The sequence below is a fragment of the Podarcis bocagei genome, assembly GCF_964188305.1.
Source record: "Podarcis bocagei genome assembly, chromosome: 7".
Taxonomy (NCBI): Eukaryota; Metazoa; Chordata; class Lepidosauria; order Squamata; family Lacertidae; genus Podarcis; species Podarcis bocagei.
This window is the reverse complement of record NC_138132.1, coordinates 8,908,102-8,920,205: the sequence shown is the minus strand read 5'-3', so window position 1 is coordinate 8,920,205 and position 12,104 is coordinate 8,908,102. Positions and strand designations below refer to the sequence as shown.

Genomic DNA, 12,104 nt, shown 5'->3' with positions numbered 1-12,104 from the left:
CTAGAGACCCACCTCTTAATAGCAAATTTCAGCACTCTTCTGGGAAAGATACGAGAGCAGAGGCTTACCACTGGCCCTCAAAACAACACACCGCCACATGTTAGACATGCATCTAGCAGACCCACGTTTAAACCAGGACCACCCAGTTCAATAGAAGGGGTTGGTGGGACCAAACAAAGGAAGGTGGGTGAAACCTGTTCCTTTGCCAGGAGTTGATATTTCCTCCTTTGGACGCCTTAAACCATTTGCTGTATTCAATGCTGCCAGCCCCAATCTGCAAACGCGAAGGTTCCCCTACTGTGCCGAAAGACAGCTTGCAGCTAGCAAGATTTTCTCTGCAAGAGACAAAGAGGCAGGAGCAAAACAAAGGATGCGTGCGTGTGATGTTGTGTGCCTGCATGTGTATATGGGTGCTTGCCGAGAGACACGGTTTGGAGGGAGTATTCCCCCCCCTTTTTTTTACAAGATTGGTTTATTAACTATGATACATATCACATAAGGCCTTTAAGTTTTTACACCATTCCCATTGAGACACATACAATACTCTGTAGCAAATACATGATTTTTTTTTCTTTAAACTCAGCAGAAAAAGGGCCTTCTTTTTTTTACTTTTTCTTTTTTTGCCCAGAGCTTTCAACATTATCATGCACTAATTGGATTGGCCTGGGGAAAAAGAACCACAAATTGTTAAGAATGTCTTTTAAAAGAAGCATAAAAAGGAAATATTCTATCACCAATAACTAAAGGATGTTGTTAGGCTCCTAAAAATACAGAGAAATAAGCATTATACTTTTCTTTACATACAGATCTTTCAATATTTCTTGTTTGTTTCTGTGAAGAGTGTTTTGGGCACATACTTAGCTGGAACTACTACACATTTTATTACCATTAATATATTTTTTTTCCTTCCTCTTCCGATTCCAAAAAATTGTTAATTCAACATATATAGAGGTAATTTTACATGTGAAAATACAAGTACCGGGGGGGAAATTATATAAGCTGAGTGCAGAAACTAAACCCAACTTTTCAGGACAAGTTTAATTCCCATACAATTTGAGAAACAGATCGGGCTTTTTTTTTTTTAATGTACACAGGGAGAAAAAAAGTTTTTTATTTATTTAAACAATAACTTATGCCCTGCCTTAAACTACATTTAAAAATACAATATTTCTATCGTATTTTGATTTTACAGAACAAGGGGTGGGGAAGAGTTAAACCTAACAGTTAAACTAGGACCTATGATAGAGGCAGTGAGGGGGGAGGCAGTGCTCCTCCCCTCCCCTGGACCTCTACAAAAGACTATTCAGAGTTTTAGACAGAGACAGATGTTGTGGGTTGCTGGGGGTCACTGTTTTGTCTGCAGACCAAAGCATATCCCACCGGCCAGGCATCAGAAAAATCGAGGAGCAGAAACCAAGACCAGGTGTACAAAAACGCGAAGTCAGGCTTAGAACGTTGGCTGCTGAGTCACAAAAGTTAAGGAGGAAAGATCCGGACAAGCGATTAAGAACAAAAAAAAGAATTCCCCGGTGGGGTTCCTTTAGCGAATGTAAAAATAAAAATTAAAAACGCACATGGTAAGTTAGCCGATAGCAGAGCCTTGGCAGCCTTGAAATGTTTGTCATTTCAACCACAGGAGCAGCTGGATTTAGTGTTTGTGTGTGTTTTGAAATGAAGGGCGAGTGGAGCAATTTTTTTGCCGCTTGTCTCCCGCTTAAAATAAGCACAGAACAGCAAAGCCCAGCAATCCTCTCCAAGGGGGGGGGGGTACAGCGGGGTAACCTTTGGCACCAAAAGTGTGGCCTTCCAAAGCAGATCCCGGCGAGTTTCCACGAAAACCCTCCCATTAGGGCAGGTGAACATTTCAGAGCAACCTCCCCCGGCCCAGCGCCCTCTGGGGGTTTTGAGCAGCAGCTCCCATCAGCCCCCAGCCAGCCTGGCCAATTGGCACAGAGGTTGCAATCCAGAGAGCGACAGGCTTGGGAAGAAAGAAGAGGGCTTCAAGAGGCATGGGACCGTATTTTGCAGCCTTGGGCAGAATGCTGTCACGAGAAAGCTGGATTTACCAAGACTGCGACTGAAAACGCACCTACAGACTCCCAATCCTTTCGCGACTGCTCCTCTCTGCCTGTACGACAGCCCAAGCAGGCATGTAGTCTCAACTGCAGAAAAAGCTGGGAATATTTGCGTACGCGTGGCATGATGCTGGACACTGAAGTGGGGCACGAGTGCGTGCAAAGGAATGGCACAGCTTAAGCAAAATAGGGGTGTCGGGGGTAGAATCTCAAGTCTTTTAGCAAGTTACCAGTCAAAAAAACAAACCCCAAACCCGTCACTTGTAACCAAAGAGACTTACACAGGTAGTTTGAGTAGGAACTAGATATCACTTATCTCAAAAGGAGAAATGGCAACAGGTGAAGCACTTTGCTGGGTAGATCTGCAGGGGCCGCCTGGACTTTTTAAAAATTGGCTCTTGGTTCTGCAGTCTACATGCCTTCCAGTGGGCTGCACCACCAACCTCCAGCAGACTTTTAAGGTGACCTCATGGATTGTGGAATGGTAAATCCTATGGGGGAAGCAGCCACCGCCCAAAAAGAACGACGGGCATTTTCTCCCTTCTACACGACGCATTCTGAGGAAGGGGCAGGATCAGGGAAAAGCACAACTCTTCTTACTGTCCACCCTTTTGAGAGCAGCAACTGAGGGTGGAATCACAAGGCCAGATCAACAGTGGTAGGGCGCCAACCAGCACACTGCAACCCTTTGTGCCTGCCCCGTCCACTTCAATTCTGTGTGTGCTGCTGTCCTCACAAAACAACAGCATGTGGGTTATCCTCCTGCAGGAGCAAGCAATAATGAGGCTGTATCGGAAGTTTCAAGGTGCAGCAAACTGATGGGGTTTGAGGTGGGTTAAGCCACCCTTCATTGATCAAGATAGGAAGAGCACCCTGGATCTAAACAGCTGTTAATTAGAGGTCCTTCAGACAGAGGTGTTTGGCATTAGACCCTAAGAGAAGGCACAGGAAAACACACTGCATACGCAGCAAAAAACACCAACCTGTCCCAGGTAGAAAGCCTACATTATTAGTTGCAACAAGTCAATGCTCACCCAGCCCAAGACCACAGCAAAGCACGGCGGAAGCAAGGTGGAAGGTTGGAGGGGATCTTCCCCAGCCCTTTAGGGTTATGCATGCATAAAGGATGGCAAAATAGCCTGCTTTCCTTTTAACAGTCTGAACAAACCAAAAAGAGTTTGTTATTTACACAAAAGCTTCATTAACGCATGAGAATATTTTTTTTTAAAAGAAAAAACTCGTAAGGGATGCTCGCAAGGGATGCTTTCAAGCACACAATCCTGACATAGATACAAATTTTAAATGTGGTTCTAAAATAAGGAGTACATAATTCAGCTTATTTATAGGAGGGAGACAGTTTGCTGAAGATTGGGCTCTGGATGCCGGAAAGAGGCGGGATAAAGGTGGAGGGTTGTGGGTTTTAACAAATTTTGGGGGGAGAACTGGGGTTTCCCTCCCCATCCTACTGAAATTAACACAAACATCCTTGAAATGCTAAAACTAGCAATAAACCACAGGTTCTGCTTTAAAGTGCGAAGAGACAGAAAGGGGGGCGTAGGGGATTGCTCCCTTGTGACCTCCCAGGGGTACCGTGGAAACTCCAGTTAAAACTGCCCTGTTACTAAGTAGATTCCTCCGTCTCCCCCACCCCACAAATGCACACGCACACACACTCACTCTACAGGACAGTTTACCAGGCACTGCTGATGTACAGCCACCATTCTTCTCAATGGTGCCTGCACAGGAAATATTGATTGGTTATCCCTAGTGGTTTCACTTCTTGCCTCTTCCCTGCACAACGCCCCCCCCCCCCCCCGGCAACGATGCAAGGAAAGAAGCTGAGGTCACACAGTAGCAAAGCCGGGGGGCACTGCATGCCCAAGATGCACCCCGGCTAGGAAAAGACCACAGGTTTAAGGGTTGATATGAGCATGCCGTGGCTCCAGGTGTGGGAAAAGGACAAGGGGACGTGCACTGAGACAGGATGCACCAAACAGCAGAGCCAGGGCAGACACACACACACACACACACACACACACACACACACACACACACACCACATGGAGAGAGGCAGGGCGGGGAAGGCGGGCAGAAGCAGCTCAGTGACAGCCGACAACGAAGGTCCAGGCTCAAGGCATGGCGATAGTGACTCGTGGCCGTTTTCAGGGATGCTGGAACGGCAGCTAATTCTGGTGGTTTAAGGTTGCGCCAGAAGGTTTCAAGAACCTGCCGTCAGATTTATCCTACCATCCCATGGCACGGTCACGTCTCAAGCCACCTTTATAATGGCAGCAAACCGCAGAAATGAGTGAACCGAACCCGCAAGGAGTGACTGGACCAGCCACTCCAGGAGACCGCAGTGTGGGGCTTTCTTCTGTTAGCCTGCCTCCTCTGACTCTCGGTTTGGAGAGGGGGGGTGAAATTCACTTGCACTTCATTCCTGCACCAGCTTTTATCCTTTAAAATGTCTCCACCAGCAACATTTGTTTTTTAAAAAAGCCACTGTTCTACAGCCGCACCACTTGCTCCCAACCCCATACAGCCCACATACACTCGCGCACGAAGATTAACAACAGTGTTTCTGTCAACATAGTGTTCTAGAGGAATTAAATCCCAAGTCAGACAGCAAATCATCGTTTGTGTTTGCAAAAGACACACACGCACGCACACATGCCCTTGCCTCACACTCTCCCTTCAATTAAGTGCAAACACCAATATTTTGCGTGAGGCGGAAAGTGTGGGTGTGTTTGTAGTGTGAGAGATATGTTAATGATTTGTCAAATAAAGACAGCAGAACCAGCCAGACCAAACCTGGACTGCCCTCACCCCCCCCACCCCTGCCAGGGAGCCTCTGCCACACACAAATTCTCTGCTCAAGTAAAAAGGAGCCATTGTCCCAAACTACTACTTTGCCAGATTAAAAACAACCCAACCAGCGGATGGTGGCGATGTTTTCATTTCTTCTAATGTTCCTCGCCATTTGTTTGTTTTCAAGGTTCATTCCTTCCCCCTTTACGATTGGCCGACACTTAAAAAGTCAGGAGAAATTTACATTCCACCTTTGCCAAAACATAAAAAGCCTCTCTTTGCAGATGTGTTGGTCCAGACCTTCTGAGCAGCTATGCTGGGATGGTGAGAGTTGGTCTAAGGTGAAATGGTGGTCTCCCCAAAATAGGCGAGGAGGTGCCCAGCGGTGCGGAACAGGCCCTTGGTTGCAGATCGTGGAATGTGTTTGGGGGGTAGGGACTCCACATCTCGTCAGGCCGTAGCAGGTCTTCTCTGTCTGTGTACAGGAGAAATCCCCAAACACTCGTCCAAATCCACACACACCCCCAGCTGATTGCGGCAGTGTTCGTGTGAGTTCTACAGGTTTGCTCCGGTCGGAACTGATCGGATCCAGCATTCAAAGAGAGGTCCAGACCCCTCCTGCTCAAAGGAATGTCCGACGTCATCCCTGACGCAGCAGGCCCTTCCGTGCCAGGCACTGAGGCAGAACCAAGGCGTCACATGTGTCCAATACTCCAGCTCGCCCCTGAAGTTTGCCCAGCTGAAGTTTGCAACCAAGTGGCAGGGGAGGGGGAGGGGGGAGGGCGACAGATGACGGGGTTGAGTTTCCAGTCTCTGTTCCACGTAGAAGAACAGGAGGAGACCTCGATGTCCTCTTGTGCCCAGGGTTCACAGTGTGTGCTGCTCAGCCTGAAGCTGTGGGGCGAGAAGGGGCTGGAGGGGAGACTGCGGCGAGGGGGGAGGAGGAGTCTGCGGAGGGGATGGCTGGGCCATCACAGGTGTGGAGGACAGGAAAGGCGTGCTGGCAGGAATGGCGGAGGGAGAGCTGGGCATAGCTCCAGGAGGCTCAATGATGGGCCGATTGTAGAAAAAGAAAGGGCATTGATGGATGAAGAGTTCTATGATTGTCTGATAAATACGAGTAGCAGTGAGAGCATCCATGGTGCTAAAGTCGGGCCTCATCAAGGTGGGCCAGAAGCAGATGGAGAGGTTTTCGCTCGTCATCAGGTTGGTTTTGTTGTTGTGGCTTACTCTGGAAAGACACGGGAGACACCAACGCACAAGGTTAGCAAGGCCTGCTCAAAACCACAGGGGAGCTGTGGGCTACTGGGCAAAGCGGAAGGTACACTCTACGCTTCCTGGAGCAGGGACAGAAGGGTCTAGGCAGCAGCTGCACACATCAGGGACTAAGTTGTGGGGCAGGCTAACTCTCGACCCAACCTTCTGCTGCAGGACAACTGCCTTCCTGGCTGCATGTGTGTCTCCTGGTATCTCAGTTATGCTCTTATATTACTGCACATATTTGGGAAGGTAAGGAAACAGAGCAGCAAGGAGTGTGGTGCTGGTAGTGACCAGGAACAGGAGGGAGAGTTACTGGAGCAATGCAGGGGCAGGGGGAGAGATGAGACAGCGTTGGTTGAAGGTGACAGGTAGATTTGCTGCAGCTGGCAAACTAAGAGGGTCCTAAACATTAATCACTTTTTACTCATGCCAGTCAGAAAGGTTTTAAAAAATGGCAATGAGATTATTTTGCCTCCTTTCTTTTAAGAGTAGAACAGGGCTGACTACAAAATCACTCCAGAACTGAAACACACTCAGATTAAAACAGGACTCCAAAGATACACTCAAAGCTATACAAGAAGAGCGGAAAACCTCAAAATCCTTTCGTCATCTTGTTTCCCCCGAACTAGCGAGCTGTCAAGAGCGCTGCCAAGAACGCACCTTCAAGTGTTATAGGGCCACGACGATCTGTATCAGTGGCTGTGAGAACCGAACCAAAGGGCTGGTGGTGATTTGGGCTCATTAACTGGGCCTCTTAAGAGCGCAGCCTTGTGAATATGACCTCTGAAAAGCAGCAAATGCCCCCTGGCCATGGCTAATGAAACTGGGGAGACAGCAGGCCTAACACAGCCTCTGCCAGAGCACGGCTGCCAATTTCTGGAGGAGCAGGATTTACCAAACTTAATGAGACCCCTGATAAATGGAGGCCTGCTTAATTGGGAGAAACGTCAGGGAACAGATTCACTTCAGGCAGGCTCCACTGCCCCATTGTGGCTGTGAAATGACCCAACGTTAGCTTTACACAGCTCCAGAGCTTGTTAAGAAACCAACAGCTAAAACTAAGGTGAGATCCACCCCCCCTCCCCCTTGCATCTCAGAGGGACAGAAAAAACATGCGTTGAACATACTTGCTCAAGTGAGAGATAACGTATTTGAAGACCTCATAGTTCTCCTTGGGAAATTTCTTCAGCACCTCTTTAAGTGCATGCAACTTCTGCTCTCTGTCATTGATCTCTGTTTAGAAGGGAAACAGACCAGAATTCACAATTTTACAAGGTGCAAACAGGCATTCATGATCTCCAACTACCCAAGTGCAAACTCAAAAAGCCTGCAACTGATGTTTAAGGAGTAAGTGCAGGAACACAAATCCCACAAGCCCAACCACCACCACCAACGGCACTCAACAGTCCATCAAACCCAAAGAGCACAGAAGGATTCATGGTAGAGGATCACAGCTGATATGCAGGTCATTACAATAATTTCTTTTTATTTTACCATGACAGGTACCAGACCACATTCAATTATGCCAAGTTGCATTTCTTCTGCAACAGTCTTCATTTTCAATTGTTATCTTCATATTAAGTTTGAACCAAGTTATTCATATTTGGGGCTGATAACTGCTGGGGAGTTAAAATACAATGAAACTGAGGTTCCTTTTCCTTGCCTCAGTTTATAACCAGCTTTATTAAACCACAAAGGTTAGAACCTTACATTTTTTTAAAAAAAGAAAGAAGTGAAAGATGAGATAATCAGGGTATTAACCAAGGCCCACAGGGCTATTACTCATTCCTATTCTAAAGAGAGACTCTTTTAACATTAAACAGTTTGACAGGTCAATCTTTTTAAATATGTTTTCCTTCAAGATCCAAATACTGGTAAGAAAATCTCTGCTTCCTGTTTGGTTTCCAATATGGAATCATAACTATGTCAATTTCCTACACAGGTAGCAAACTTTCCTACAAAGGCCTTGGTTCTCTTATGGTATGCAAGCATCACAGGGGTAAATCTAACAGCTGGGCAATTTACTTGAAAAGAGAAGATTATTACTTTTATACATGCCATAATGCCACAATAAGAAAGGGGCAAACAACATCTCTCAGAAATCCTCTGGAAGTTACTTCTAAAGCAAAGGGCCCCAAACCTCACACTACTTCGACAGACTAAAGCAAGCTCAGTACAAAGTCTTTCCCAAACTCTGAACGCGTCTGAAATGGACAGAAGAAACATTTCAGACCCAAGGCAGTGTCTTAGATTTGCACCAAGCTGAGTCCTGCAGAAGTTGCTTTTCAAAGTATTTCTGTGACTCAAATGTGACTCTTTGGTCTTGTGGGGTTTTTCTGCCCCATCTTTAAAAAAAAAAAATCAGAAGAGTAGGTCTGTGTAAAACCTGATTTCACAAGAGAAATCTCTGGGGTGGGAAGCCATGAGGAATTGCCCAGCTTTTGCTTGTGTTTCAATTCAATTCAATTCAAATGAGGGAAACCTCTCTAGAATGCACATACGTATTATTGGTTTACTAATCTGGTGCTGTGGCTTGCTTTGATCAATTGCTGAATTTTGCACACTTTCTGCTCATTTTGTATCATGTGGGTTTTAACTGTATTTGTAAAACTGCTTGTTTATTCCTGCATTTTTTAATTACTGTATTTGATGGTTCTACTGTGAAAACCACTCTGGGTTGGACACTTAATAGCTGAGCCAATTTGCTTCAAAGTGTGTTGTTAATTAACCGAGCATGTTCTGAAACAGAACCAAATAGGGTAGAAATATCTGTTTTTGTCACGCGGAATCATCCAGTCAGAAGGCATCCATGCCATGGAAACTTATTCATATTTTTATAGCGAAATACAGCCATAGGCCACTATTTACACCAATGAACACATCCGGCAGAGACCTGTGACACACCTGTAACCTCAGTCCATACAATGGTGTTACTGGGGAGAGGTTTCGCATTTCTCACTAGGTGTAAAAGGCTCTGTTTTAAGCGAACAAGTATCTCAATTTCTCCTCCACAAGTGCTACCACATGGGACTCTGTGCAACCAATTAATAGTTACTGCCCTCTAAACTACCATATTTTTTGCTCTATAAGACTCACTTTTTTCTTCCTAAAAAGTAAGGGGAAATGTGTGTGCGTCTTATGGAGTGAATGCAGGCTGTGCAGCTATCCCAGAAGCCAGAACAGCAAGAGGGATTGCTGCTTTCACTGCGCAGCAATCCCTCTTGCTGTTCTGGCTTCTGAGATTCAGAATATTTTTTTTCTTGTGTTCCTCCTCCAAAAACTAGGTGCATCTTGTGGTCTGGTGCATCTTATAGAGCGAAAAATACGGTAATTGCATTCAAAGGCCTGAAGTAAAATGTCACCCAGCAGTCATTCAGACCCACTACTCTCTTTTAACAGCTACGCTCTCTCCTTTGGGACAGCCCCATGAAGTATCAGAAGCCATCTTGCTTTAACCTTCCCCTCCCACCCCACCTCACTTTCCAAAAATATTTTGACCATGGCATCTCCTCTGCTGTAGACTGTGCAACAGGACTGTGCCAGGGCAGCTCAGCATTGCTGACCTTAATAATATTAGCAAAGGCTTATATATGTGCTAAAAGGTTTAAATAACGTACACCCTGCTATTCCAAAGCATGTTCAAAGCAGGCTACCAAATGCCCCAGCAAGCTCATTTTATCACGTTATCAAAATGTCTCAAACGGACTTGAAAAGGCATTCGTCAGGCAGGCTATTTTGGGGGTGGGGTTAATTTTTGAAATATCCCATTCATCACAAAGGGGCACACACAGGAGAATTTATTAAGTGGATTAGCTCCTCATTTCAGAGTTGTTGCCTTTCTGCTCTGAAGCCCTTCATGCAGTGTCTAAGATACAGCAACCACACCTCAGGTTTTAAATCAGTGCAAACCAGGGATGTGAAACCTGTGTCCCTCCAGATGTTGTTGAATTACAACTCTCATTGTCCCTGACCGCTGGCCATGCTGGCTGCAGGGTCTGATGGGAGTCGGCGTCCCAACACATCTGGAGGGCCACCCCTTGTGTAAACGGATACATGACAAAAACCAAGCGCCAACCATTTCTTCTTAAGACTGGTTTAAAAAAAGGGAAGAAATCAAGAAGGTGCTGCTTCAGGCATTCACACACACAATGGAACTCTTCTCCATGCTATTTTATTTTCTCGCTCTAGATGTCGCCATGGCAAGGCTCACATCCATTCACTAAATCCCCTTAGGGAGAAAGCATTCTTTTTAAAGGAAATGTTTTAAATAGCCCTGTCAGAAATAGTGAACTACAGTTCTTTGGGAGAAAAATTTTTTTGGGTCAAGTTTAAAGCCAATCCACTACCCCCCCCCCCGCATAATTTGTGCATGCAACTCAGAAAGAACCACAACATTACACCTGATTTTGAAATAGGAACATGAAACAGAAATTAAGTTTTTAAACAGCACACTCACTGATGGCATCAGAGTCCAGCAGTCAAGAGTGGTCCTCCAAGGATTTTGTACTCACTGCACTGGGAGGTACAGAACTCAAAGGAAATTCTGCAACTCCATCAGCCTACTTTCTTAAAATGTAGACCCTGAGTCTTTCTCCCCCCTCCCCATCATCTGTGATCCCGCCCACAACTAATAAGGTGGCAGCCTATTAAGGATTGCCAATATTTTATCAACAAGAGCACCCCATATTACATCACAGTCTAAAGAATAGAAGACTGGTGAGCAAAAACGATGGATTTATAGGACAGCAAGTGTCTTCAGAACCATTTCCTAACACACTTGCCATAAGCACCCATGAGGTTGGCAACATCACAGAAGTGAAATAAGATGGAGAAATATGGAATTAAAAGCTGCGCACATGAGTCAGCAGTTATGAACATGGGTTCCCAAACAGAAGGAATGCCAAATCTGACGCTAAGTGAGAAATGTGGGGGAAGATTAAAAGGCTCTCTAATACAGGAAAAACAATGCTTTTCATCACCAAGTGTTGCATACTCACTGTGGGCCTCCACCAGTTCATTCTGCATGTTGTAAGGTACCAAAGGGTCAGGCAGTTCTGAGAAAAAGCTCTTCATGGCTCCAGCTACGGCATTCACAGTGAAGTCCTTCTCTGCAAGGTCCAGATTGTGATCTACAAGGAGCAAATTTAATGGTTACACCTTGCGAAGTGCTGCCACGGAGGCACACACATTTCTGAGATTTGTTACAAGTAGCATATCAATTAATTAATTAGTGAAAGAGGATGGTCCTAGGTATTTACCAAGGGAATTATGTCAACTACTGTAGTACAGCAGAGGTACATTTGTCTGTGTTCGTAGGGTGCTGGTTAGGACTTGGGACTAGTGAGACATCTAGAACTTCTAGCAACTGCATACTGAGTGCACACAAACTCAGATATCATTGTGATAGTCAATGAGGGCACACCACTTAACACTTTAGATTTGTAACTAGCGCTTATATGACTAGGAGAATCAACACAGAGACTTGCATTTCTTCCACTGTTGTGCAGAGATCCAGAAACACACATGCGCATAGTTCTAAGATGCTTTGCTCCATCCTACCTCAGAGAAAATGGACGAGACTTACCTTGATCAAACTGCCGCTGTAAACTCTCCATCTCAGACTTGTTTCCACTCACCCGATAGATACCTTCAGTACCCAACCCTGGTAAAAGAGAAAGAAATTGCGCTGGATCAAAAAAGCGAACCTCAAGGCAACATTCAACAGAGAAGAAATGTGTTGAGGAATAGATTTTTTTTGCCTCAAGAAAATAAAATTGTGCAAATGCACCCCAGGCACGTGAGGCTTCCCCCTTGCTGAAGAGTCCTGGATATGTCTGGTGCCTGGTTAGAGACCACATGTACACCACCTTGGGGTCCATAATGGAAAAGAGGGTGGGGGATATAAACATAAGGAACAAGTCAGATGGGGTACACAACACAGCTGACTTTTATTTTCTCTCA

The 12,104-nt window shown here is 45.6% G+C and overlaps 1 protein-coding gene across 1 annotated transcript in view; it reads right to left on the bottom strand.

Moving 5' to 3' along the window:
• Window positions 1-453: 453 nt before the first annotated feature.
• ARHGAP35 (Rho GTPase activating protein 35) overlaps window positions 454-12,104 on the bottom strand; it is a 104,263-nt gene continuing 92,612 nt past the window's right edge. The window contains exons 4-7 of the mRNA XM_081200145.1: window positions 11,728-11,805; window positions 11,141-11,272; window positions 7,271-7,376; window positions 454-6,114 (exon numbers count right to left, since the gene is read on the bottom strand). Coding sequence (XP_081056271.1) covers window positions 5,751-6,114; window positions 7,271-7,376; window positions 11,141-11,272; window positions 11,728-11,805 — 680 coding nt within the window. The 3' untranslated portion in view covers window positions 454-5,750. The remainder of the gene's footprint in view (window positions 6,115-7,270; window positions 7,377-11,140; window positions 11,273-11,727; window positions 11,806-12,104) is intronic.